This window comes from Plasmopara halstedii (assembly GCF_900000015.1).
Source record: "Plasmopara halstedii genome assembly, contig: Scaffold_2881, whole genome shotgun sequence".
Taxonomy (NCBI): domain Eukaryota; phylum Oomycota; class Peronosporomycetes; order Peronosporales; family Peronosporaceae; genus Plasmopara; species Plasmopara halstedii.
Genome location: NW_020189786.1, coordinates 860,626 through 888,607, shown reverse-complemented (window position 1 = coordinate 888,607; position 27,982 = coordinate 860,626). Strand labels below are relative to the sequence as shown.

At 41.7% G+C, this 27,982-nt stretch overlaps 6 protein-coding genes across 6 annotated transcripts; 3 read left to right on the top strand and 3 right to left on the bottom strand.

Moving 5' to 3' along the window:
* Nucleotides 1–1,764: 1,764 nt before the first annotated feature.
* On the top strand, nucleotides 1,765–2,399 carry PHALS_05257 (uncharacterized protein; the record flags this gene model as incomplete). Its single annotated transcript, XM_024718955.1, has 4 exons — nucleotides 1,765–2,054; nucleotides 2,119–2,166; nucleotides 2,288–2,329; nucleotides 2,387–2,399. The coding sequence occupies 4 exons, from the start codon at nucleotides 1,765–1,767 to the stop codon at nucleotides 2,397–2,399; spliced, it is 393 nt and encodes a 130-aa protein (XP_024584303.1).
* A 570-nt stretch (nucleotides 2,400–2,969) lies between these two features.
* Nucleotides 2,970–6,204, bottom strand: PHALS_05256 (atp-binding cassette superfamily; the record flags this gene model as incomplete). The annotated part of the gene is made up of 3 exons (XM_024718954.1): nucleotides 2,970–2,972; nucleotides 3,040–6,108; nucleotides 6,166–6,204. 3 exons carry the CDS (start codon nucleotides 6,202–6,204, stop codon nucleotides 2,970–2,972), a joined length of 3,111 nt encoding a protein of 1,036 aa, XP_024584302.1.
* A 4,098-nt stretch (nucleotides 6,205–10,302) lies between these two features.
* Nucleotides 10,303–10,539, top strand: PHALS_05255 (uncharacterized protein; the record flags this gene model as incomplete). The annotated part of the gene is made up of 2 exons (XM_024718953.1): nucleotides 10,303–10,427; nucleotides 10,497–10,539. 2 exons carry the CDS (start codon nucleotides 10,303–10,305, stop codon nucleotides 10,537–10,539), a joined length of 168 nt encoding a protein of 55 aa, XP_024584301.1.
* Nucleotides 10,540–12,972: 2,433 nt separating this feature from the next.
* Nucleotides 12,973–13,615, bottom strand: PHALS_05254 (uncharacterized protein; the record flags this gene model as incomplete). Its single annotated transcript, XM_024718952.1, has 2 exons — nucleotides 12,973–13,289; nucleotides 13,603–13,615. 2 exons carry the CDS (start codon nucleotides 13,613–13,615, stop codon nucleotides 12,973–12,975), a joined length of 330 nt encoding a protein of 109 aa, XP_024584300.1.
* Nucleotides 13,616–14,425: 810 nt separating this feature from the next.
* PHALS_05253 (uncharacterized protein) lies at nucleotides 14,426–14,776 on the bottom strand (the record flags this gene model as incomplete). Its single annotated transcript, XM_024718951.1, has 2 exons — nucleotides 14,426–14,467; nucleotides 14,546–14,776. The coding sequence occupies 2 exons, from the start codon at nucleotides 14,774–14,776 to the stop codon at nucleotides 14,426–14,428; spliced, it is 273 nt and encodes a 90-aa protein (XP_024584299.1).
* A 6,397-nt stretch (nucleotides 14,777–21,173) lies between these two features.
* On the top strand, nucleotides 21,174–25,244 carry PHALS_05252 (atp-binding cassette superfamily; the record flags this gene model as incomplete). The annotated part of the gene is made up of 1 exon (XM_024718950.1): nucleotides 21,174–25,244. The coding sequence occupies one exon, from the start codon at nucleotides 21,174–21,176 to the stop codon at nucleotides 25,242–25,244; it is 4,071 nt and encodes a 1,356-aa protein (XP_024584298.1).
* Nucleotides 25,245–27,982: the final 2,738 nt, after the last annotated feature.

The following is a 27,982-nucleotide window of genomic DNA, read 5'->3' as shown; positions in this document are numbered from 1 at the left end:
ATATATATATATATATTCTGAAGATCGGCCACGGCACGACAACAGCATGCCTAATGATTAAATAGGCACGCTACATTGACGACGTGGTCAGGGATTTGGCCAAAAAATCGCCAAGGACATCAACTCTACGTGCGTCTGATCTTAAACTGTTGACAGCGTAGTCACCTTACACAAAGAATGTACTTTCGGAGATGTACTCACGACCAAATGGATCTCTAACTGGCTGTCTACTGTACATAACATTGTGCACTCGTTCATATATCGCATATGTCGTGATGCAGCTGTCTCGTTTTCCCGAGAACCTCGGATTACATCATTGGAACTTCGCAATCAGTACTTAGAGTCGACTTGTCATCCAGGATCGTCTAATGGTTGTCGAAGCTTTTTCGCAGGGTAGCAACACTGATAATAGACGCTCTGTATCAGGCAGGTGCTTTGATCAATATGGCCAATGCTCTAGTTGTGTATTCAAATAACAGACGAACGTCGGACTGAGCTCCGCAGAAGCCGAGTACATGTTTTTCAGCTTATACAGCAAGAAGTACTTTGGCCGCACGCAGTGCTCAAGGACATGGGGCACGAATACGCGGGGGGCACGCAAATATGGGAGACAATCAAGAGCCTTAATCTTTGATGAGTAGCGCAGGCTACCGCGCTTGTACAAAGCACGTGAACATCAGACACCATTTTACTGCTTAAGCATGTATTACCGAAGATCGACCGCATCGATATGAAGAATCAATAGCAAATATGCTGACGAAGGCATTCGGAGCCAACATGCTCAAATTACTGCGCAAGACACAGGGTAACAAGATCAAGTCAGCGACATAGCACACTTAATTTTATGGCGAGTGGGAATGTCGATATCCCAACGCTGAATGTGTGTGTATGACGTCAGAAGGATTACGGTAATGGTTATAGTCAATGTCATGGTTATGGATATTGATTACAGACGTAATGGTAGTCGGTCATTTGTCTTGTTGAGTTAGGTTACAATCAGTAGGCTACAGCTAGCACACAGCAGCGAGCTAAGGAACTTATAGCATACATGAATTGTGGTTTTGACATCTTCTCAACAACCGATGTACTAATCAATTTACCCCCATTTACATGTCTTTTATAGTACTCAATAGGTGAAAAGGTCTCAGGCAACATGATATCAATACTGTCAAAGCGTAAGCTGAGGTCTGCAATGGTCCGTGCCGTTCAAATATTCGTAGCAGCTGCCACCAACGCAGCTAAAAAGTCTCACAATTTATGATGATCTACTGAATAAGACTGTAAATCATTCTTTATCTGAACAACATTTCATCATGTTTTTTACCTACACTGCTTCCAACAGGCCCAACCTCAAAGTAAGGTCATAAAATGTTTTGATTGCACCTTTATCTTGGCCACGTTCTATGAATATCGTATGGCACATATTATGACAACAGACGGAATTTATTCCGAACACTCTTTCAACTCCGGTTTTACGTTTGGGCATTGCAAAAAAAAATTTAGGATAGTCTGAAAGCGATTCAGCTAACTGTCTTAGAGCATTAGCGGTGAATAAGTGCTGCTCTGGGTCATCCTGAGCTAAGAGAAGAAGAGCAGCAAAACAACTACATCTTGTATTAATTAATATATCGAATCGAAGGTCGATTTTTTTCTCGACACAAAAAAAAAATAAAAAAATAAAAAACTACAATATCGTAATAATTTCAAGTTTATTGTTATTTTTCTTATCATGATTTTCTTCTCTCTCATTCCGAAATTCTCCAAATGGACTCGAAGAAGCCTCAGAAGACTGTAGATGCGCCCCCCATGGCTGCAGGCCAGCCCGTTCAAGTAGACGCTTACGGTCGTCCAATAGTTCAGGCTGTGCCGGCTCCACCCGGTGCCATCCACGTATCCAACAACTCCAATATTCGCCACGACGCACAGGGCAACGCGCTCTGTAATACATGCTCGGCGCCGTACCCACTACCTGCTGGCTGCACCAGTTGGAGATGCCGAACGTGCGGAAAACTTAATAACGCCAGTGTTTACGGGAACGAGTGGTGCAACATTTTGTAAGAAAAGTTCATGAGAAGTGATTATATTTACTGAAGTATTACAATACGATGTTTGGATAAGATTGGCGTCTCTGAATTTGCAATTTATTACTTTTAATCATCTTTTCAGGTGACTGACGTATTTAAATGTGAGATAAATAGCAAGCTGAAGCACAACCCAAATGACAAGTAAGCCAGCCATAAAGTGATATTTGTGCTCTGGTTGAAAGTCGTACGACTTTTTCACATAGGCCGCTACCGTCATATTTGTTGCCATACCATTTGTTGTCACGGTAATAATGTCGTGATTATCACCAAATTGTATGCCAGCTAACACACATAGCGAGTAGTATGAAGGCATGAGATATTGAAACCATTTATACCCAACTTTCATTGCCGTTCGAGGTAACAAAAAGCCCGAGAATAAATTAAATAAGCATGACAAAGCACCGACTGCAACATTCGCAACTTTTTCATTCGGCATCAATGCAGACATCCATTGGCCCACGTACGTGCATGCTGACGTGTATAGGTAAAATACGAACAAGAAAAAGAAGAAATCTTTAGGATTATCACTCCAGCCCACCAAAAAGTATTCAATAGTTACGAACAGAATGATCACAACAATCAAATACGGTATTTCAGCAAACCATAATGACAAACTGTATGGAAGCGGCCCATAATAATTTGACATTCGTTCACGGTAGAACACGGCACGTTCAGCGCATGTAACCTCCAGGACGGTCATGAGATTGATAACACCGATAAAATCCATACTATTGTAAATAAGCCCAATATGTGAGTTGATTTTCTTGACACTATTTGCTGATAATTGATAAAATGTTGTCCCAAAGATGACTGCAAACAATGGAAAGAGAAACATACGCATGAAATTGTACTGAGGATTCCGCCAATATGTAAGTTGCTGCTTCTTCACTAGCTGTATCAATTGATTCCATAAACTTGTAGCTATTGGATCGTATTTCAGTGTTGAGTGCAGCACAAAAGTATCAGACGTTTTACAAAGTTGCAATGTCCGTTCTCGATTCATTTTGCCAAGTTTACTATTATTGTATTCCAACGAATAGTCTTTAACATCACGACCAATACCAGCACCAATGACCTCCATCATATACGTTGCAGGATTATACTGCGGCTGAATCGCAAAGGTTCCTGGGATTGACGCGAAGTATTCCAACATCTTGACAGAATCAATCCCGAGATCACCAAAGTATGCCGTATAACCACCCTTTTGAAGTAGTAAGAGACCATCAAAAAGCTCAAAGATTGAAATACTCGGTTGATGAATCGTGCACAAGACTGTGCGTCCTCGACGTGCAATAGACTGGACACCACGCATGACTATCAGAGCCGAACGTGCGTCCAATCCACTTGTTGGTTCATCTAGAAATAAAATACTTGGATTCGATACAACTTCAACGCCAATTGTCACGCGTTTTTTTTGCTCTACAGAAAGATGACCGACCATTTCGCTTGCAATTGACGATAATTCCAGCAATTCAAGAGTCTCAAAAACCAAATTCATACGTTCTTCTTGGGTAAAAGTGGGTGGTAAGCGTAAATTTGCCGAGAATACAAGTGCTTCGTAGATAGAAGCAGCCTCTGAATGAATATCCATCTGTTCGCAATATGCTGTGATACGGCTAAAATTCGCCGGATTCTTTGGCTCACCATTGACAATGATTTCACCAACAATTCGACCACCCGTCTTCCGCCCAGCAATAACGTCCATAAGTGTCGTCTTGCCCGCCCCAGAAGACCCCATGAGTGCCACCATTCGACCAGGTTCAAAGTGCGCTGTGATACCTCGTAGAAGCTGTTTTTCCTCTCCCGATGGCAATGTCACGTAGTATTCGAGATCCACAATACAAAGATTCGAAGGTGTAAATGGTAGTCCTGAGCTTTTCTGATTTTTCAAAGCTTCGGGTGTGGTGACTTCCACAAACGTGTCATCTTCGTTGGGTGGATGGTCTAGTAAAGTCTTTGCGCTGACACCCAAATAGTTTTCGTACCGAATGAAGTGCAAGGCCATTGCATTCAATGTCGTAAAAAGCACGTAATAGGCAAGGAGGACACCAATTCCAATCCAAATGTACTCAGTACTTTGAGTAATAGAAAAGCTGTCCAGTATCTTCTTGCTTTGTTCAGATGTGTAACGGTGACTCGAGAATTCAGATAACATGTTACTTCGAAGTGCCCACGCTAGCGGATTAAACCAGTACATCCAAATCCAGTAATCTGGGATCAAATCGGCCAGAATGATGTTACCAGAAAATAGGAGGAAGAAGCTCACCGAGATTGCTGCAACTGCTTGGCCTATAGTGATACTTGGTGAAAATGCACTAAGCATTGTCATATATGCACTGATAGCGTGCTGGAAACACGCAAGGACAAGAAAAAAGACAAGATACTTATCTACCGAGCGCGTCAAACCGCTCATGAAGTAAAAAAACGTCCCTAAAACAAAGGAGACTGTCAAATTCACCGGAATTTGTACGGCAGCTTCTGCAATAGCATATGATGATGTGCGAAAAAAATTGCGGGGTCGTTGTTTATAAAAGACCTTGCGAAGTTGAAAAGAAATTGTAAGTTGTTGCCAAGCCTGACGCTGGAACAGCGCAATACTAAAGAAAATCATGCGAAGATAGTAAGTTGGAGTCACTTCGAAGTAGATCATACCCAACACAAGCCCAACGATGACAGCTTCAATAACTTTACCCCAAAGCAATGGAGGATCACGCAACCAAATCAATTTTTGCCTATTTAGCAACAGCAGTGTACTTGGTATAAAAGCCATCCCAAACTGAGATCGATCTTTACGTCGTGTCAAGTTAACAACACTTTGTGCCTTTTTAAAATCCTCAGCACTGTCGAACTGGTGTTCATTAAAACCTCTAGCGATAAGTTCCATAGTCTTTTTAAAAATGCTCGAGTTGAGAAATAGCGTATGAAATTCTTGCGCTGTAGTTGGAAGATTTTGAAGCTCTAGACTACCGTTGGCATAGCGCTGACCACGACCTGACGTCACCTCAATCAAAAAGTCAGCGGGGTCGACTCGCGAAGGACACGTAAAGCCACGATCTCTAAAGTAGTCGAGTATATCTCCCCGAGGTCCATGGTACACCATATATCCTTCGTGAATCATCAAGATATCATCAAACTGTTCGACAACTTCAGGTGTTGGCTGTAACAGCGCAACTACCACAGATCCCCCCAACGTGTTGCACCAAGTGCGTAAGGCTTTCATAATGTCAAATGTAGCAGCACTGTCGAGACCCGTCGAGATCTCGTCACACAGAAATAAACTTTGACCACCCACTAGTACTTCACCAACAGTTACGCGTTTCCGTTCCCCGCCGCTTACACCACGCAAGAGTGCATTTCCAACGACAGTGTCCGCACAACTTTCAAGACCTAAAATTTGCAAAAATAGTTCCGTTCGGAGTGCTGCGATGTCTCGCATTTCATCATGCTGGTCTGCTGGACGTCCGTTTAAGCACAAATCAGCAAATTTAAAAGTCTCACGAACAGTTAGTGTCGGAATGTGATTATCCGTCTGGTCCACAAGACCCACTAGCTTAGTGAGGTCAATTTTATCACCCTGTAAACCCGAATACAAAATGTCACCACCTACTTTCGTTTTAAGATTGTTTGAAAGCTTTCCTGCGAGAGCTTTCAAAAAAGACGATTTACCAGCACCTGGATTTGCAAGAATTAGCGTCATAGAGCCTGGTTTAATAACTCCCGTCATTGCGTGTAGTGCGTGTTTAGTTTCCATGCGTGGTCGTTTCCAAGGCGTGAAAATCTTAGCTAAATTTGAACCAACCGTGCTGTGAAAACCTGCTTTTGCCGGTACTTGCACGGAAAAAGACAATTCCTGAAAACGCACTTCGGGTGTTGGAAGATGCAAGTTGATTTTCCGAGACAAGTGGTTATACTTTTTGTAAAAACGCTCTAAACCTCCATTTAACATTACTTCAAGACTTTTAGTGTCTAAAGTGCTGTATCGACTGACCAATGTGTTGTCGTGGCTCGAGTGATTGTACGGTTCCTGAACACTTCGAAAATTAAAAGATTGGTATACGTCTAGGACTGGTAACTCATTTGCCTGTGTATCAGACTCGGTCTCTGGAAGCAGTAGACTCATTGCAATCTCTGACAAAACACCACTAGCTGCCTGTTCCTTCAGTCTGATAAATGTTCACTGTGGTTGTTTAAAAGAAAAGCAAATAACGGAATGCTACAGCATTTTCATAATCGCATGTAACGAACGGTGTCAGCCACCTTAGCTCATTTAATTATTTTGGCAAAAAGATATTTCTATCAGTATCTATTATTAGTATTACTTTTAACTTGAATATTCATTTTACTTATTTTAGCTTTCAGGCGTAAGAAAAACTATTCGAATAATCTGCTTGTTTGGTAATCATGTCAACACAGCATGACAAGGAATGTTGAATGGAATAAGATGAAGAAATTACAATATGAAGAGACAAATGATAGTTTAGCCGCCCAAATTACCAAGATGAATGGTCATAAATTGAATTTCTTGACAGAAAATATGCTGAGTCACGATTCCGTCTTTATACCGTTATCGCAATATGGCGGAGTTTGCTATAATCTACAAAATAACGGAAAAAAGTGCAAACAAAAAATGTTAAACAGGCTATTGTTGTCGATGCTGTATGTGAGCAATCTCGATCAATCGAGAATTAAGATTGCGTCATTAGGCCTCCCGCATAATTTAATCTCAGATTATTCTGTCGGTATGTTATATATTAGAGTGATATTGATTTAGATCCTTATCCTCGCTATCCTTTTGCCATCAGAGCGGGCAAACCTTTTTTATTATTTTTTACTTACGGAATATATCACATTTTGAAATTTTGACCACGTTTTTTTAAAAAGAGCACCAAATATACTACTTCAGATATAAACTTTAAAAATAGCTATGTATAGATGCACACATGTATACATCTTGCAATTAATGAACCCTTTTTGGGTTAAAAAATGCCTCATCAACTAGCCTATTACAGCGAGGGAACGCCATGCCTGGGGGAAGACATGCGATGGAGCCCTAAACTACAGAGCAAATTAGTCAAACCTCATTAACTTTCGCCAGTTTGATTTGAGCCCACGATCAATTGACTGATTGACAGCCCCCACCATCACCCGATTGACCTACGGCTCAAAAGATGCAGGTTCGTAGATGCGGTGTTTGCAAAAATGTGGGTCATCACAGCAAAACCTGTGATGAAGCTTAATTATTTTGGTTGCCTGGCAAAAATTTTCATGTTAGAGATTATTTCTAGCTTTGCATTGGTCAACTTACACAGGATAAATCATTTGTCTCTTTCTCTTTTTGCGCACTTGATCTATTCTTACACTGTTGTTGACATCACAAATATGTACACATGTATACATGTATACATAACTATCACCCAAGGTAGTGTACACTTGGTATTTGAAAAGCCCAAATATAAACATGGCAGAATATTACAATAGCTATATGGCATATGCTATGGGCAGCTGCTATTTTTATAACATTAGACATGATTTTCTAGCATTAAGAGATTTACTGCTTCTCTAACATTGGATCTGGAGATAAATAAAGCTGTATAACTGCCACTTCCCAGACATGAGCTTTAATTGATGAAATCAGCGATGCAGTCTGATTGAAATGTTATGACCATCCTAATATGCAGTATTATTTTTTGCACATAGTGGCTCTTACATGCAAAACGAATAATATTTTAGTATTCATAATTAGTCGCTGACACCATCACACTGCTATTTCAGAACTACTAATACAATATGATGAATTGACACAAACTTTTTATTTTAGTATTATTACGCAAAAACAATGATTGCCAGTATGTTAGCGCGCTGACCAACGGTACAAAGTCTTCTAGCAATTCATACTTGCCTGGTCTGAACTAGGCTTGTCAGTTTAAATTTAGATTTTGGTTCAGCTGCAGAAATGCACAGAGATTGTGACTAATCACACCAGTCATGTCGATGGCTTGCTTCACTGGTTCAGCAGGTTGACATTCAATATAACAGTATGAATGCACACAACACCTGAGCGTCGAAACAATTTGAGACGAGGACTTAGTAAGGCATTAAGTGAGCCATGCTACCGACCACGTGTTAAAGACATTCAAATTGGCGCACATTGTACCTAAAAAAGCAAAATTGCAAGGTATGTCTGGCTCAATTGTACAAATAGGTGACTTTCAAGATGTATTTGTGCCAACTTGGTCTTCAAAAGTGTACCTATGTGCATGATTAAGGTTCTGCAACATAACCTGCCATCTTATGCATTAGAGTAGATCATTGAAAAATTAATTTAGCCAGCACATTATTGGTGCCTGCTCTTTGTAATGTGAAAATGCTCTCGCTAACGGGTCATGGTTTAGTTATGACAAAAAGTGGACATGTATTCCACTCTTCTTCTCCTTTCCTTGCACATACGTCATTATTTCTAAGAGACGTCGCGCTTGAAATTAAAAAGACTTGATAGAAGGCTTACGGCAGCAACGACGGCGACGGAAACGCACATTATCACACGTTTCGAATCAGCATAATACTGATGTTCTCAGATAAAGCAGCAGCTGATACTGTTTTGAGCTTCTTTTAGGACATCTGGTGCTGACCAGCGGTTATTACGAGTGTTTGTTTATCAATCGCACAGAAGAGCTCCACATTCTAAATCATCAGACGAACATACCCCTAAAATCTAAGCGCAGCTTGATCTTGAAGGAGCTGGAACGACTTCTCGTACTGGGTCGCGCCTCTCTAACGCTCAGTAAGACGTACCACTTTCCCCTTATCTCTTTGGGATCGTCAAATTCCGTTATGTCCCTTCACGCGATGCAATGAACAAAATCGGCGAGTGACTGCTGATCAACTCTATTCTCTAGAGCAAGTGCGTGTCAAGCGTGATCTAAAAATGACACACATTACTTTAAGTATTAAATAGCTGTTTATTTCAGAATTGTAAAGTGCTATGCAACAAGTTCAGGCCAGCACAGGCAGCTGTAAGGTGTCGGTCGAGGTCTTTATCAGCTTCATGATCAACAGCGGTACCGGTGGCTCTTAACACAACGTCACAGACAATCCTGGGCTGAAGCAGGAACTGTGCGAAAAAAAGTTCTTCGATCACCACGATTGTTCAACTAGAAGCGTTTGCTCTTCACCTTCAAATATAGCTCTTCTGAACTCAGCAGAGCTTCGTGGTGCTAAGCCCCAGCGCCCACGCTTGGACGTGAAGATGTTGCACGCTTGCTGCTGCCGCTCTTGTTGAAGCCGATTTTGGGGGATGATTGGCGATTCAGACTCACTTGTTGTTGTTGCAGCATCGCATTTGGATGAATGGTTTTGATAAGTACGCGCAAATTACGTGCATTGGATTGCTGAGAAATTCGTTAGGCTTACACTACCATTTGATCTTCTTCGTTATCGTTGCTCAAAGTGTTGGTGGGTGTAATTCTTTGGTGCCTCTAGTACATCTCCCTTTCAAGTAGTCCACATTTGATTTTGACCGATTCTATATCCTTTAATATCGACAATTTTAGCTGCAGCTTTGTAGAAAATCGTCTAGGGTTGCAAATACGACTTGCACGTCTCCTGGTGGAGCTTTGGTGAGTCATGAACTTATCTATGCTAGGTAAGCAGAGAAAGGTCGATCTCATGACGCACACCTCGGTCCGGAGGTAGGGCCGAAGGCGGGTCTTTGGGAACGACGTCTTAGAAATCCTTTTCCAAAGGATTATACGAATCCAAAGTTCACCTAGAAGGGGTTCTAATCGTGAATTGAAACACCAAAAAAAAGGACTTGTGAAGGGAGCTGGAGCGTCGATTGACTCGTTTTGAGACCTATCATACAGTTGCCTTCAGCAACATGGGCGTCAATTGAAAAATTACGCATCAAGTGGAAATCGATGGTTTGTTTAACGTTTTTTGGAGATTCGACTGACTTATTGAAGTGTTTATGTCTCTCGAAGCTCTTTGAATAATTTCAATAGCATTTCTTTCACTAATCTACACCACCCATCAACGCAATTACGACCTTTTATCGTTTAATAGTGGAAAGGTATTCATTCACCTCATTATGATAAAATCGTCGCTTAGCACGGCGCACGAGCGATGCAAACCTGTATGAAAGTTAATTTTTCTTATTGTGTAATCTTTTTATTCACACGATGGTGCGAAATAGAATCTTCGTGAGGAACACGCCAGTAATATGAAGTCAAAACTTCCCACTGGTGCACAGATGCCAGGCGATTCGCTCTCGACCTTAAACGTCGCTCATTTAGAGGAAGACCTTACCATCGAGAATTTTGGTCGCAGTGGCAATTTAGAAATTAGGTTCTCGACCTTTGAGTAGCTTCTTTGGTTATGAGCTGTAGCTAGCCCGCTACTATGCTCTACTTTTAGCTCTACCACTCCATCCTCCGGGGTCATATCCATGGATATCTGACTCTGAGCCGCATACGTTTGCCGGGTTGTGGATGAGAAGCCTTAAAACAATGTCTGTTACTGTGAGAAACACATGCAGCGCTGGCTAGCCGGGTTGCACGTATCAGCCTCGGGCAAATGGACGTGACAGAAATTGGATGCTGGGTGTCATGTTAATTTTGTGAGAGAGATGAAGCAGTATGTAAAAATGCCTTTGGTTACTGATAATTTGTTTATGAGTCAGCTAAAACGCAACGGATTTGGCACAAAACAAAACAAATAACTCAACACAGAAAATTAGTACGCACGTATGTATACTGCGTTCAGGGATGAAGTGCGTAGTCTACACAATAAACTATTAAGTATTGATGGAGGATGGAAAGAAAATGAGGTACGCAACAAAACGCAGATTGTGTGCGACAGATCGATTTCCTAAGTCAGAAGAGGAATCACGGAGACTTCACATGGAATTATGGAGCCTGGACAAATTTATGGCGCAAAAGCTGCATCCTTGTACAAAGCGACGACAATTACCGACGCAGCTCGCTGTGAGTGAGAACGCAAGAGTTAGACCAAATTAGATCACTCAGATTCTGCACGCAAGATACATAGAGCAAGTGGAAGCGTAAATATACCTTCTTGACTTTATAGCGCAAAAGATACACATACCGCTTCTCAACTACCGTACATTTGGTTGGGGAGCACTTTGTCACTTGTTAAAACAATGATGAAGTATTTAGCGCTGTGCACCGTGGTTTGCATACTATGCTGAATACAATTGTGCTCCAGTGATGAACCCTAAATTTATAGTAAAAAAATCCGTAAGCAAATCAGTTTTGTACGAAATTGCTCTGAATATAATCGGCAAAATGCGAACACCTAGTGACGCAAGAAATGTAAGGCAGCGCTTGTTCGCACGTTTTACGTGTCCTCACCTACCGGTTCTTCTGTCCCGTCACAAGGGAACTATACCATATGGATACCTTTGTACGGTATGACTGCCGATGAACCATGTTAGCGAAAAAATATGTCGAAGAGCAGCTAGGCTGTATTCATACCGGTTACACTGTTGCTGTCCGCGGTGATATGAGCCAGATTGTCCAGACTGTCCACAAAGATCACAATGCCGGATTTTCGGACGCGTATTTTAGCAGATAGCAGAAATTTTACCTTCACGCAGCTACATCACTCTTTTGGAAGACTGGATAAAGGTGACGCCATGAGCTTGGATGACTTGATTAGTCGACACAGCTTACACGTGCGCAAAAAAAGCTTGCCCAAGCGTGCGTATTGTATCACCAATACATAGCGCGCATAAAGCATTAAACTTCTTTCTTTAAAGGTGGCCAATCAAAGGGATATCATATTCTTCTCACGGCGTAAGGTCTTCATCATCCCTCTGACAGCTAAATAAAATATGAATATTAGATACTCCATGGTAAAGTTTCATGCTGAAGTATAATAATGAGTACTCGGTCCGTAAAGAAGAGTCAGGGGTCCTTCACCTCACAACTTTAGTGCTCAATTAAAGCGGCAACAAAATCATATTGAGCGAACAGGACACAAATCGATCAAGTCACTAGCAGGTATACTACTGTATGCACAATAGATTCACCAGTTCTCATTAAACTATCCCTGCCATATCTAAGTATTTGCTCGGCTTCACGTTTCTGTTCTCTCTCGTCAGACTTTAAGTTGCTGTTGAAAAAATAGGATTGCGGCTAGTCGATCGGACGGGTTCTACATGTACGGAAAAGCGCCAAAGTTACACATTATACTCAACATCCATCACACTATACGTTGATTCCAACAGCTTTGCGTCATTCTATGCCGTTTGGTTATTGTAAAAATTATCTGCGATGCTTCGTCGCAATTTTATAAATTGGTGGCTTTTACAATTCACTAAACGAACTGAATGGAAAGCCGATTCGTCAACGGTAAGAATATTCTGACAAAAGCTGAAAGTACATCATTAAAAGAGTGGCTCTGGGTTACTGAGTCCGTGTTGATTAATATCAATGGATGACCTTGGATTCTATATCCAAGAGCGGGGTTGATAGATTTTAAATTAGCCAAGCACTCCGTTTGCTCTTTTGTTTCAAGAGTTTGATATATACAAGTGATTTGGGCTACGATAAATCAATCGGTATTACTAGACTGAGGCTGGCAGTTCATGTGTCTCGTGTACCTTTCTCTGACGAGTGCCGTCATTCCCGTCTGCACGGATACTTAAAAATTCCGGGTTTTGCATGATACGAAATTTGTAGATGTTTGTGCAAATGTGTTATCTGGGTAAACTGCAAAGAAGTGTAGTGCGTCCGTATAGAATAGCGCCTTACGTGTCCCGTTACAGAGACAGATACAGAAGTCAAGAATCGGCGTGAGGTTGCATTCGTCACTCCGCAGTACTACATGGAGTGATGGCGTCTGCTTGCGTTTGGCGGAAATCTTTCAGTCACACAATGCTTTGTGTATATTCGTCTGTAAACTTATAAAATCCAATGTCACCAACCCTCGTGATCTCGTCGGAAATTTCCGTTAGCGCTTCCTTATTCTGTATATCTAAGAAACTCAATGCTAACAGCAATCCATGGATAAGGCTCTTGATAAATTGTTGATCAGAGGATATTTTAATTTGTATCTCCCGAGGGCTCAAATGTGTGTAGAAACATGTTCGCTCGGAGAAGATTGCGGCGACCTCGACTCGCGGACTCTCTCTTGGGTGGACTACAACTTCAGTGATGCACGCCACAACGAAAGCTGACGAATCGACTGAAAAATAGTAGCATGCCGCAAAATAGTCTGATGAAAGTTTTTCTTTCCGAAACTTTTGTGCGTTTCGATACAATTGAATCTAGTACAGGGTTACTGCTAACCAATAGCCACACCAAGCCGGCGAGTCTAGGCCAACAACCCCATTTTTTCTTTCAGATTAATTAACATGTTTTTTTTACTTGGGACAAAAAACATAAAGATTTTTGATTTAATGGTTTGTCTTGCACTTTGCACAGAGTAAGCTTTGGCTATGGGGACGCTATCTAACACATGCAAGTGGACATAGATGATAGGCTCGTCCACTTTTCACCGAATCCAAACATTTTCTTCTTGTTCTCACTAAATACTGGATATGTCTACTATCTTTGCCGTGCGCATGTCACTTTTAACACCCTGACTCTCAGTATAGCGTCGCGCTCTTGGCGCATGGCGTTCCATCTCGTTGAGATAAAATCATCTGATATTATAGGAATACGGTGACTAGCCAACTTGTTTATGTAAAATTAAGTATAGCCTGTAAAGACATGGTGGAAGTCCCGTTAGTGACCCTTAGTCCCCTTAGTGACTGATGTGACTCGCAGCTTGTGATAAAAGGTGGTCGTCTGCATTGTTCGCGTAGATTTTATTGTGTAGTGATTGTTTGCAGTGCGTGAAGTTGTTACTGCAGCTGTTGATCTCGAGGTAGGAATCCGCTTAGCGACTCTAGTAGCTCATGTGTCTACGGCTCTGAGTTCGATTGTCTTCATCAGTAGGCACAACATTATTTAGTGCAATTAATTGAACGAAAGCAGATCGTTTCAGCATCGTGGTCTTTCTGCTCAAGCACGAAGAAGAAAATTCACCACCATGCCATTTAGACGTTCGGTCTGGTCGACTGTCCGTGGATTCTCAGCGGTGGTAATGTCTAGTCTAGTGCAGAGCGTCTCTTGCAAAGTACGCGAAAGTTTGCTTCGAATCAGTGAATTTGATCCAACACGATGGCCGCCGGCAAGCCATGAAAGAACTAAAACGTGTACTGAAGAGCATGGCTGCATTCTCGCCGAAAAGAACGCCATTTCCTGGTACCAGATAATCTACTAGTTGGCTAATATGGGTATGGTTCCACATCTATCATCCAATAGGATGAACGCACCCTATCCGTGTGCGGATGCACCTATTTGAATAATACAATCTATCTACTTATGTAACATTGGGTCCATTAAATTAATTTATAAACAATACTCTGTACTGAATGAGCTTTATATGATGTACACCTCACGTTTAGTGTCAAGTGGGTAAGCGCTGTAACATAGCGAGTCTTGTAAAAGCGACAGCGATGGAAACGCGCCAACACATGCCTCCAAACAGTAGCATTTGAGCTCGCATATCCCTTGCTGCACAAAGCTCTCAGCAAGCAGCACATCTTGCATTTGGCCAGGACTTTGGGCAAATTGCCTATAGTCAATTTGCTTAAGGTTACTGGAAACCATTTCAACATGCGACATTCGTAGCCAGGGCTATGCGAAAGAATTATGAGTAATCCATGATAATTTAGTAGTGAGAGTTGATTATATATACATATATATTATATCCATCTTCTTGCGTAGCTTTTTTTTCAAAGCCACATAACACTAAGCACGCATCTAAGCAATTATAGAAAATAGCGGTTTACCTTCATCTCACGGGGGTTGGCTCATTTAGCACTTGAAGACTACGTATGGAGCTGACGCCGTATGGCTTGATACTGTTCGAAATCATATTCGCCACAACACTAAGTCAAATTGACGAATACCTTGTACTCGGCAAGAAAGTTCGACCGTCTTACCATTCTCTGTGATGGACGAAGCGACAGCGTTGCTATGCGCGACGACGCAAGATCGATACATCACAAATTGCTCATATATAAAGCAGATGCACTCTTTACTTACCTAAGCATAACTCATAGTAAAAGCTCTCTGCAATGAGCTGATGAATATGGCAGAACTTATTGTGTTTATGCCTATTCCAATCAGCTCGAAGGAAAGCGCAGCCTATAGCTTGGCACGGTCGATACGGATGAAGATAAGCCAAACGCATGAGGCTTTGATTCACACTCTTAGAAGTCGCCTTCTCTGTCACACTCCAACATCTTTTGATCCCTTTTGGAGAGGATGAGTGATGGGATATGTCAAGGCAGCAAATTTTTGCACAATGTTTGCGCATGAAATCGGCCGTACCAATCCTTTTCCCGAGAACCTTTCAAAAATGCGGCATTAGTCAATCAGTGTTGACCTTGGTCGTCGTGAGATCGACCTTAAAGCCATGCTTTTCAAATAATGGAAACAAACAGTATTTCGATCGGCGCCAAAGGCAGTGTTGTATATATTAATTAATATCTGATTGAGGCGACTACAATCGAGTATAGCTCATAGGTGTGATAAGCGCTTCACTTCCGAATTTATACGCTCCGGGCTACTACCAAGGAGAAGGTATTTTCTAATCGACACGATACTGCATCTCCGAACGCTTAAACACCGCCAATATGTCAGGCTATCCTCGTGGTATAGTAGCCACTTCCAGTGTATCTCAATCGGAGTACTTACCGCAATGAGAAGACAATTAATTTCGTTAGCAATAGATAACAACTATCAACTAGTTTATTGCACACTGAACAAAGCGCAAGAGACGGTGCTGCTCAGCAACAAATTCGCTTTGGAAATCATCTAAGCGCCGGGTTATAGGCTTAACTGATTAAACATAAGCATGCGCAAATCGTTACTTGCCATTAGCTCTTTTAAAGTCGGTGCCGAGTGGAGAGACTTGATTTCATTCACCCAACCCGCTTTGAGTTCACACACTAGAAGCGACTTTGACGTTTCATGGCTCCTTTTATAAGGATCGCTATAAGTATCTGGCTTCAAAAACTGCCTAAATTTCAACACGACCTTCTCTTTCCGAAGGCAGCACGCGCAATTGCCACAAACAAATTAGTTTTGTGACTTCCTTGATGATTACTGTCCCACTTGCACTGAGTGCTGCTGTTTTCAATTGGAATCGTATCTAAGATGCATGATGAACTCGGTCGGCTCCACTAGAATGCGCATTCGATGGGTCACGTGGTTGTGATGTACGATACATTGAGATCAGAATACTCATCCTTTAAAAAGTCAAGGCAAATTCATTTAGTTGCGATTAGAGCTGGCCGTCATGACAGTAGACACTGACACATAGTAGATCTTACTTCCTATCAGATCTGGTATCAGGCGCGCACCTCAATGCTGTTATCGAGCGTCTCACTCGATTTGCACGCAAGTATCAGTCGCGCTTTGCTGTCTCAGCCGAAGCTTACTTTAGAGACCGCGACATACAATTAATAACTTATATCATTTTTATTCTTCGACCGCGTCTTACTGTCAATCCTGCCTTTCGAGCTCTGTTCTTGGTACCGAACTGTACTTTTGCTATTTAGCTCTGACATTCTCCTTTTTGCAAAGAAGCTATGTTGATTTATGCCCGCGCCAAAAGCACTTCTGCTTCATAGCAGTGTTGTTTCGAGGCGTACCAAGTATTTACATCGTGAGAATTTGTATGACCTGAGAGGATGAAGCACGAGTTTGTTGATTATCGAACCCGAACAAAACGGCTAACATTGTGAGCCTGAGTCTATCCTTGGCTCCCCAGTAGTAAAAGCCAGAAGCATTCAGCACTAGCATGAACTGGATCGCCAGCTCAGGTGTTTTGCTGGTGAGTCAGCTCTTGTACACCCCAACCGGGCATCAGGGGACGAACAAATGGCACCCATCGGGAGGTCGCTAAGGTTAAGCGTCTAGCTCTGTGAAAAGAGGAATAATAAACTTTTTCTCAGGATACGAGAAGCTGATATGGCCGGCAATTGTTCATGCCCTAGGCGAAGCAACATGATCTCGGTCTCAAAGCCGAGGCCACGCGCGAGAATGAACACAAAGATGCAGTACATTTGCGGCAAATAGTTTCTTAACATAGGAGAACCTAGCAATATATATTGCTCTCGAATCGCCTTCTCAGGCGAATTATGTGTACACAAAGCTCTTTCCCACCCTTCATGAAGAGCGCAAACTATCCCAGCGTGTCCAGAGGCTATGAGCTCTTTTCGTCACGACGGTGGCAGGCCGTCTTCTATACCAGACACACTAATTCATCGAAAGGTCATGCCATGTGATCTCCCACCGGGTTTTATATGTTCAGCCTAACGCCCTAAACACTATAGAGCATAGTTTGACACAATGAACTTCTCATCACCACGATAATCTTGAGTCATTTCAAGAGCTGTAGACGGAAGCAGATTTCACCCTCATGAAGGATCACTGAACAGATGCGTCTCACCTCTGTTCATTCATGCCATCCAACCTCGTTCATGAAATCATAAGGTGTTTTGTTAGATGCAAATTACAAGCTTTGTGCTCGCATAAGCACCAGAGAGAAAGACTCTCCTGGCTTACCCAGGACGTTAAAACTGATTTATACTAAAGAGATAGGGAGTGATCTCTTGGTTGCCGGGTAATAATGTGGCATTTGCAGATATATACTAAGAAATTACTCAACATCTGCATCTTGAGCGCCTCACTTTTCACTACAGATGACTGAGCCCCCCAAGATCGTTCGACGAACCCGTCGCGAGGAAACATCAAGTCCCAATAAGCGCAAGGAAGCTACTAAATTCTATAATGTCATGTTCATGAAATGTATCCATGGGATTTGCAAGCTCTTTTACAAAGATGTGGGACTCTTAAATATTGATTGTTGGTTGTTAACATGGACATTTCAAGGCCGTGAAACTTGATAATAAACACAGAAGAGTCGTGTATTTACGCATGGCGCGTGACTGATTAAAGACATAGATCAATTTGGGGAGGCACTTAGCTGCCAACTACAGATACGTGAGTCCTCACTGGTGACTTCTGTCGAGGCATCTTGTGAGATGTAGTGAAACCCTGTCTCATCCTGGACCTGATTTCAAGAGATGATGTCAACTTCGGCATGGCGAAGTCTACGCCATAAATCTACCAAAAGTCAAAAATATCATGACCTAGTTGTTTTGGAGGATGTCGGATCCACTCCAGAGCGAATCATACGAGCCTATCGTCTGTATTAGTGTACAGGGAGTCGTTGAGTCTAAATTCACCTGTACAAGACGTATGGCTGCCTCGTTGTACTTGGTAGCACTTGTAATCAACCCGACGACTAAAGTACATAGTTTGCGCTTGTGTTTAAACATTGACATATACTAGGATTGACAGTTTACATCTAGATGCAGTCAATTACACGCAATCATAGCGATGTCTGTAGCGCCTGATAAGAGGTTCGCAGCCCACGCGTTTTATATACCCGTTCATAACTTAGATACATTGTTCTCGTTTCGTATTAATACTAAGGCATCCCTGTGTTCTGCACAATCACGTGAAAGTGTTATGTGTTTTTTGTACGATTGTATAAAAATGTATCATGCACAATTGCACAGCTGCGTAATGTGTATGTACTATTCTGTATGTTCTGAAATAGTACATACACATTACCTTCTCACATAGTATCTTCTAATGCTTAATTAGTTTAGAGGCTCTCGGTCGCAGAGGTCCCAGTGACCCTATCCTCCGTGCGTCAGCCCAGCAGATCCGACAGTCGAAGCTTCCTTCATGCGAAGTTTGCAGCACTGTGTATCCCGAAGAGAAAACACAATGTAACAATATAATGAACATGTGAAAGCTCGCATCAGCTTGACAATTCTACAAGTAGCGAGAAAATTATTATAAACCCGGAAGCCTGAAAAGTTTAAAAGCCTAAGAAACCTTAATATATAGCAATAATTGCATTACGAAACTCGATGGAATTCTAAAAAGGCAAATTGTGGGGCCGCTGTTGGGGTCGCTGCCCAACGACATGGAGAACGCGTTACCTCTAATTATCGCGAAAACAGTCGTTTTTCATCAAGGGACTTTCTAATTGCCATGTACTATCATTTTAATTTATCTTATTACCACGTATTAGCTGCTATGTAAAATAGCTACAATCTTATTGGTCGAGGGATTGTTGGCCGTCGTCCAATTGATCCAGTGAAACCCATACTTTAATTTAAATCCGTAGATAATACCGTGAGTTAAATTTTAATACAGTGAAATGCTTTCCTATTGTTTCATATCGTATAAAAAGTAGTAATACATTTTACAAAGTAGTAATACATTTTACCTCGTTCTTAAAGTAAGAGAAATATTGTCCGCTAACTACATGAAGTGCAAGATTCGAGATCGACACCACGGCGGTGTCGATGATGCGTAACAATTACTTGGTGCCGTGGAAAATACAAATGGCTTGTTGTAGGGTGTGCAGAGGATGTATAAACAAAACACCTAGCCACGTTCTATCAAAATTTTCAATCCTATGCATTGCAGACAATTTGTGCGTGGAAGAGAAGGTCGAGCTACATACGGTATAGGATCAATATTACGCGATGTACATGTAGACGACAAGGAAATGACAAAAAGAGCTCAAAGCAAGCTACAGTCGTATTGCAGCTTAACATGTTGATATTATTGTTGTATTGTAAATATATCACTTTCACGCTTTACCGCTTTCTTTTTGAAGTACTGTAAGATTCTATGGATAGTATCAGCCACATTCCTCCAATATAATAAACGAGACTACACGCTTTTACGCGCTCGATTCTTTGCATCGTCCTGTAAGCTTTAAGTCTGCTTATCGTTGTACAAAATTGTGTAAGCAGAACTTGGGTACCAAAGGAGAAGAAGGACATCGGCACGTTAGGTAAGGTATCAGTACCACGAAAAAGTTATTCGGAGTTGCGCCATATCAATCTCGATTACACCTGTATAAATATATATAGGCTATAGTTTTGATTTTGAGCTTTAATTATTCAGTCCTATTTTCAACTATTCTATTTTCGAGATAAATTTCGATGTCAGGTCAGACTCACTTGAATGTTAAAAAATGCCAACGGACCTTTAAATTTTTATAGTGGTACGGTACCCGTCGCTTTTGCTCTCAAAAGATGAGCCATCCTTCAATACTATAACCATCTTCCTATTGTTGTAATTTATTCTCGTGTACATATCCTTGTATATGGCATAGTATATCAAGCCAGTGACTAATTACCATATGCTGGATAGTCCAAAATTTCGCATGCAAGATGCCGACTCCAAGTCCCGTCGCCCAGGATCCGATAAAAGGATTTCATCCTAGACGACCAAATAGTGTGTATCGTAAATCGCTTAATATGAGCTTCTCCTACATCCGATCTTCCTTCAGATTATTCATTTGACTAGACAGAATGTAACTTACGATGTGTTACCACGTTCTATCCCTTTACGTCTGTGTGTAAGTTTTCGTACGCATTGATTTGAAGAAACCTGAAGCCGCAATCTTCAGATTTTACATCAAGGGCCGGAACTTTGGTTAAGAAAGAAACAATCCAAGCCTGTACACTGCTCGACTGCTCCGTCTGGTATACGACAAGAAAACAGCCGAAGATAAAAGTTGTGGTAGCCCAATTCCATTACTATCTATTTTCAGAAATAAGTGGTTACATTTCTTAATACAAAAGCTTTGTTTCTTCTAATGTTTTAAAATCGTTTTTAACTTTGTCTCATCTCTCGTTCATTCATACTGAAATAAGACTACCAACCTGTCGCTGTACCTCAGATTCTCTAAGTTTAATCGAACGGCTGGTTTGTGTCGTGGAGACGTGAAAATTCGGTCTTCCCTTTAAGAATAATGTACGGACGGTATATGAGAGCTTCAGGTAATCTGCCCGTGCTGTTAAAAACTCGTGTCCAAACTTTTCACTCTTCAAATTGCCTCTTTGGACGCAAAGCCACGTTCTTACTTCGTTAATCGACATCAAGAGCTTCGTATTTGTCTAAGACGACAGTCCGGATGGCCTCAGGAGAGAAGAAAAACGAGACGACGGCTAATCTTTTACAGCCTGAAGGAGTTGATAATGGCGAGGGGGTGCCTCAAGTCTACCGTTCGCTTAATTTCCGCAGTCTACAGGATCCGTACTCTCATAGCCATGATACAATGGCAAGTCGATACAGTACATTACGTGCTGATGATCTCGAAACGATGCTGAATGGTGGTCTTGAACGATTTTACAAGAAATACGATCATTTATCACGCAAGATTAATTTACTTTTACCAACACCTGAAGTCCGTTTTGAGAACCTTTCATTCTCTGTACAAGTACCCGCTGAAGTTGGAGCACATGGAACTGTGGGCAGTCATTTAGCCTCAATCTTTACTCCATGGGAAAAAATTCCTATGACTACGAAACATGCATTGCATCCAATGAGTGGAATTATCAAACCAGGATCGATGACTTTGATTCTAGCAAATCCCGGTGCGGGGAAGTCAACGTTCTTGAAAGCACTGGCAGGTAAACTTCAAGATAACAAAGAGACGGAAATTGGTGGTGAGATTCTTTACTCGGGTCTACGTGGTGATGAAATTGATTTAGTCAAACTGGTTGGACTTGTTGATCAGATGGATAATCACATTCCAACCCTTACAGTTCGTGAAACGTTCAAGTTTGCTGACATGTGTGTCAATGGACGTCCAGAAGATCAACCCGAAGAAATGCGTGACATTGCAGCGTTACGTACAGAATTGTTTCTTCAAATTTTGGGTCTTGAGAATTGTGCGGATACCGTTGTAGGTGATGCACTTTTACGTGGTGTGAGTGGAGGTGAACGCAAACGTGTGACAGTTGGAGAAGTACTTGTTGGTGGTCAGAGTCTATTTCTGTGTGATGAAATATCCACTGGTCTTGATAGTGCTGCTACTTTTGACATTGTGAAGTCTATGCGTACGTGGTGCAAAACGCTTGGTGGATCAGTGATTGTCGCATTGTTACAACCAACACCTGAAGTTGTAGAAATGTTTGATGACATTTTGATGATCAATGAAGGTCATATGGTCTATCATGGACCTCGTACTGAGATTTTGGACTATTTCAATAGTCTTGGCTTCGTATGTCCACCACGTGTCGATCCGGCTGATTTTCTCATTGAAGTCACGTCTGGTCGTGGTCATCGATACTCCAATGGTACTGTCCCTCGTAAGGAATTACCAGTGACGTCTGAAGACTTTAACCAACACTTTTGTCAATCAAGTATCTATCATAAGACTCATGAAGCGATTAGTAAAGGATTTAACGAGCATCAATTTGAAAGTGCTGAAGATTTCAAAAAAGCTAAAAGTGTGGCTAACTTGGCGCGATCGAAGGAGAAATCCGAGTTTGGACTTGCTTTTGTTCCAAGCACTTTATTGTTACTCAATCGTCAAAAACTTATTTGGCTTCGTGATCCACCACTTTTATGGGGTAAAGTGATTGAAGCTGTCATTGTTGGACTTGTGCTTGGTATGATTTACTTTAACGTGAGTTCGGAGTTTTATTTGCGCATGATTTTCTTTAGTATTGCGCTATTTCAACGTCAAGCGTGGCAGCAAATTACCATTTCATTTCAACTTCGGAAAGTATTTTACAAGCAGCGACCGCGTAATTTTTTCCGTACTACATCGTATGCGATTGCGGAGAGTGTGGTTCAGATCCCTGTAAACCTTGTCGTGTCGTTCATCTTGGGTACTTTCTTCTACTTTATGAGTGGATTAACCCGTACGTTTGAAAAGTATATTGTCTTTTTCATCGTATTAGTGGCATTTCAACACGCTATTAGTGCATACATGACAATGTTAAGTGCTCTGTCGCCAAGTATCACAGTCGGTCAAGCTCTTGCAGCCATTTCGGTGAGTTTTTTCCTATTGTTTTCGGGAAATATTATTCTCGCCGACTTGATTCCAGACTATTGGATTTGGATGTACTGGTTCTCTCCTGTATCATGGGCATTGCGAAGCAACATGTTGTCCGAGTTTTCTAGCGACCGCTACACACCTGTTGAAAGCCGCACACTATTGGACAATTTCTCGATCAAGGAAGGAACTGAGTACATTTGGTTTGGTATCATTGTACTTATAGCGTATTACTTTTTGTTTACGACATTGAATGGTCTAGCATTACACTTTATTCGCTACGAAAAGTACAAGGGTGTGAGTGTTAAGCCATTAACTGACACTCAAGACGAAGAAGAGAATGTATACATTGAAGTGAATACACCTGGTGCTGTCGAAGGCTCGAAGTCGGGCAAAGGCGGCCTTCCATTTACCCCTTCAAATTTGTGTATTAAAGACTTGGAATACTTTGTCACATTGCCATCGGGTGAAGAGAAACAACTGCTTTGCGGTATCACAGCACACTTTGAACCTGGTCGCATGGTTGCTCTTATGGGTGCGACTGGTGCTGGTAAAACCACGTTGATGGACGTGATTGCTGGACGCAAGACTGGCGGTCGCATTGTCGGTGATATTATTGTAAATGGTGAGCCAAAGAATCCTGCCAATTTCAGTCGGATCACGGCTTATTGTGAACAAATGGACATTCACTCGGAAGCTGCGACAATATATGAAGCGCTTGTCTTCTCGGCCAATCTACGTCTCCCTCCGACTTTTACAAGCGAGCAACGTTTGAATCTTGTACACGAGACGATGGATCTTCTTGAACTTACATCCATTTCGGGTGCAATGGTGGGTAGTCTATCTGTTGAACAAAAGAAACGGGTGACGATTGGTGTAGAAGTGGTAGCGAACCCGAGTATTTTGTTCCTTGATGAGCCTACAAGTGGATTAGATGCACGATCAGCGCTCATTGTCATGCGTGGTGTCCAGTCGATTGCTCGTACGGGTCGTACGGTACTGTGCACGATCCATCAGCCAAGTATTTCGATCTTTGAGCTATTTGATGGCCTGCTTTTACTTCAACGTGGTGGTTACACTGCATACTTTGGTGATCTTGGTGTTGATTCGGTAAAGATGCTCGAGTATTTTGCGTCAATCCCTGGCACGATGGAGATTCGTCCACAATACAACCCTGCTACATACATGCTTGAAGTGATTGGTGCCGGTATTGGTCGTGATGTGAAGAACTATTCTCTTGAATACAAGAATAGTGAGCTATACAAGTCAAATCGCGAACGCACATTGATGTTAGCTGAAGTTTCTGACGATTTTGTTCGTCATTCAACGCTTAACTATACTCCAATTGCTACGAGTCTTGGAAATCAAATGAAGGAGCTAATCAAGAAGCAACAATTGACGTATTGGCGTAATCCACAGTATAACTTCATGCGCATGTTCCTCTTTCCATTGTTTGGTATCATTTTCGGCACGACATTCTATCAGCTATCAGCTGACAGTGTGAAACGTATTAATTCGCACATTGGTCTCATCTATAACAGTATGGATTTCATTGGTGTCATCAATCTCATGACTGTGCTTGAAGTCACGTGTGCCGAACGTGCTGTCTTTTATCGTGAACGCATGTCAAATTACTATGGACCACTACCGTATAGTGTGTCTCTTTGGCTCGCTGAAGTCCCATATTTGATTGTTGTGATCACTTTGTTCGTCACAATTGAGTACTGGCTCGTTGGCTGGAGTAACAATGCGGGTGACTTTCTCTTCTTTATGTTTATCTTTTACTTGTACACGTCGGCATGCACGTACGTGGGACAGTGGATGTCAGCTTTGATGCCAAACGAAAAGGTAGCGAACGTTGCTGTTGGTGCACTATCGTGTCTCTTTAATCTCTTTTCGGGTTATCTCTTACCACGTCCATCGATGAAAGCGGGTTACAAGTGGTTTACATACCTGATGCCATCAAGCTACTCATTGTCGGCTTTGGTGGGCGTTCTATTTGGTGAAAAACAGGATGTGATTGCCGTGACGACTAATGGTGTGACGACAGACATGACGGTGGCACAATACATTGAAGATCTATACGACTTTCGACCCAATCGAAAGTACAACTTTATGGTTGGGCTTATTGTCATTTGGGGTATACTCCAGCTTGCCATTTACCTTACATTCAAGTATGTGAGCCACCTGAAAAGATAAACGAAACACGCTGGAGATAGACGTTGCGACGTGGATGCAACGTAGAACTTCAGACTAGCCGTGAACGGAAGCGGCTTTGCATATACTTAACGTTTTACATTTGAATAAATATGTTGTTTTGAACGAAAACTGTTGTCTTGTAGTATTTCTTACATATTTTGTGTAGTTCAATGGAAGGCTAGCTGCAGAAGTTGAAAGTTTGTTTACTCGAGTAATCGACATCTATTGAGTGGCTAAAAGCAAGTCGGAAGGAAGCAAGTTAAGAGATCTTTACTGGTCATTCCTGACACAAGTCAATCAGCTTACATTCTACTGGTATGCATCACTTCCACACCATTCGTAGAATCAACTACTTTGCAGCTGTGGTTTAAAGAGGACTACGATTCGTAAAGTGATGTCTGCAGTATGCTTATCACAGATCTCAACATCAATCGTGTCAAAGAACTCCAGGTCATAATTTAATCAATGCTATTCCGAACGCATTTCTCATTACCTCGTGTTGAGGACGATTGCACGAGGCTATTGGCACTAAAACCGCATTATTCTCTTAACACTGTTATTCTTCATAAGCTCTTGAGAAAGGAATGAGATTGAGAGCTATGAATGTAGCGCTTTCAGTCATCAATGCATGATATTTATCTTGACTTGACGAGAGACTTGATTGCAGTATAGTGAACTACAAGCGTTGTGCTAAAGACCCAGCGTTATCCCAATTTAGTAAAAAGGTGGCTAGCTACATTTGGAGATGGAGCGTGACTTATAACCTTCGAATTCGCTCTGATGAATATTACCTTAACGACTCATAGCTAGATTAGATGATGGATGAAAGTTCTATAGGGCGAGCTAAATCCAAATTTATAGTGAGTGGCTGCTTCAGTTGGGTCACCAGGCAATCTTGATTTTCTGAGTGTAAGAAACGTCTATGAGCTCTAAACTAATTTTCATCAATGATTGTGTCCGTATGGCCTCAAGATCGAAGCAAACCAATTTGTCATACATCTGAGATTAGACTTATATGATACCGAGCTTTCATTCAGACTTATTCATCTGGTTTTGATACTGGTGATGCTTTTGAACAATGACCAATGGCGACAGCAAGACTGCAAGACATGTTCTTGTTCAAGACTCACGCCGATAGTCTCATTCTCTGTCATTAAAGGTGCATATATTTTATCGCTTAGATTCGAGTTTTGAAGCATTAATCATGTCAAATGTCGCACTGGTTTTTTCTAACAAGTACGTGCGCTCGACATACTCATTGTTAACATTCTTCGATAAAACTTCTTGAAACACTTGAATGGTCACAAATCTTGTTGTTTGTGATAATCCAAAACCCGCCGACTCAGTAGCCTCGTTTCGATATATTCGAATGGCAACAGCACAATGTGGAAGCTTGCAGCTTGCGTGCCTTTAGTGTAGACACTTACGTTTATCCACATGTCAGCGGTGATAAGTACATTTTAAAAACTCATCTACAAGGCACAATGGCGCAATGAAAGCACTATACAACGCAGACCCGTCAGACGTGTGTTGCTTACAGTTTGCTTTGTCGTGTCATGTGCTTTAATTCCATCGTTATGCCTTTGCCTCTTGTCTTCTACACAACAAGGACAAATTGTTTATCTGAATCAATGACAAGCTCTGACGTATCATAATGTCGTGCGGCCTTGAAAACCCTACTGAAAAGTGAGAAGTGAGAATGTAGGAGACATCGACAGAGACCAGTGCCGCAGGTACAATCCAAGTTGTCGAGCGAGTCCTTCAATCAAACCGGACGGTGGGAGGGCAACACGGTAGTCAAAGTATGCCACCAACTTTTTCTCTACAAAGTTTGTGGAATATCTTTATAACGTAGAAGCCCTGTATGTGAATATACTATACAACAGTGGGTGCTGTAATGTTTGACTGGATATTAGCATCAAGAACTCTTTCAGTACACAACCAAGTGATGGTTGTGATATGTCAAAGGAGCGCTATGTGCGCGACAGAGTCGCTATCATCATGTACGAGGACACGCCGCTACGACGAAGTAAGATTCATCAGCAATAACAAAGGCTTACGTCGAGATCTTTAGGCTTAAGTGCAAATAGTGCAGCTCTCGAGAAAGTAGAGACAAAGGGCTTTCAAAAGTTCGAAAAACATCCTTGCGAAACTTGGGAATATTGAAAAGAATGTAGCGACCGGTGCTTTGCCGTTTGCAATGGAGCGACGAAATCTTTTATTGGATATATGAGGAACAAAGTTCATGAGGAGACGATTAAGAAGAGAAAAATAAGATACGGAGAATAGAGATCTGCGCGATCTGAAGTATCAAGCAACTAGCCAGACAAAAGCTTTTTGTGCGTACAAGTCGTAGTAGCAATATCGTGTTCACGGACTATATATTATTACGCAAGCATGAAATGGATGCCATTGTCTAGATCTAAGCTTGCCATGTAACAAAGCGGGGGGTTTCTTTCGATTCGATTCGCATTGTTTTATTACAAAACAACGACAGTCTGATCCACTTTGGTATGAAGGTTCAAAATGGTCATTTCATGCGATAAAATGTGTCGTAGCCTCACGATCACACGTGCTTTTGACGCATTATAGAAATCTACCGATTCCGATCTCCCGTACAAAATAAATCGTACGCAGCTCTATTAGTGACTATCATTTGCGTCTGATATAAATCTATGGACACAGACGTTAGAACATTAGTGCTGCTTCAATGTTTTGGCTCTTCTTCAGTGCTATTA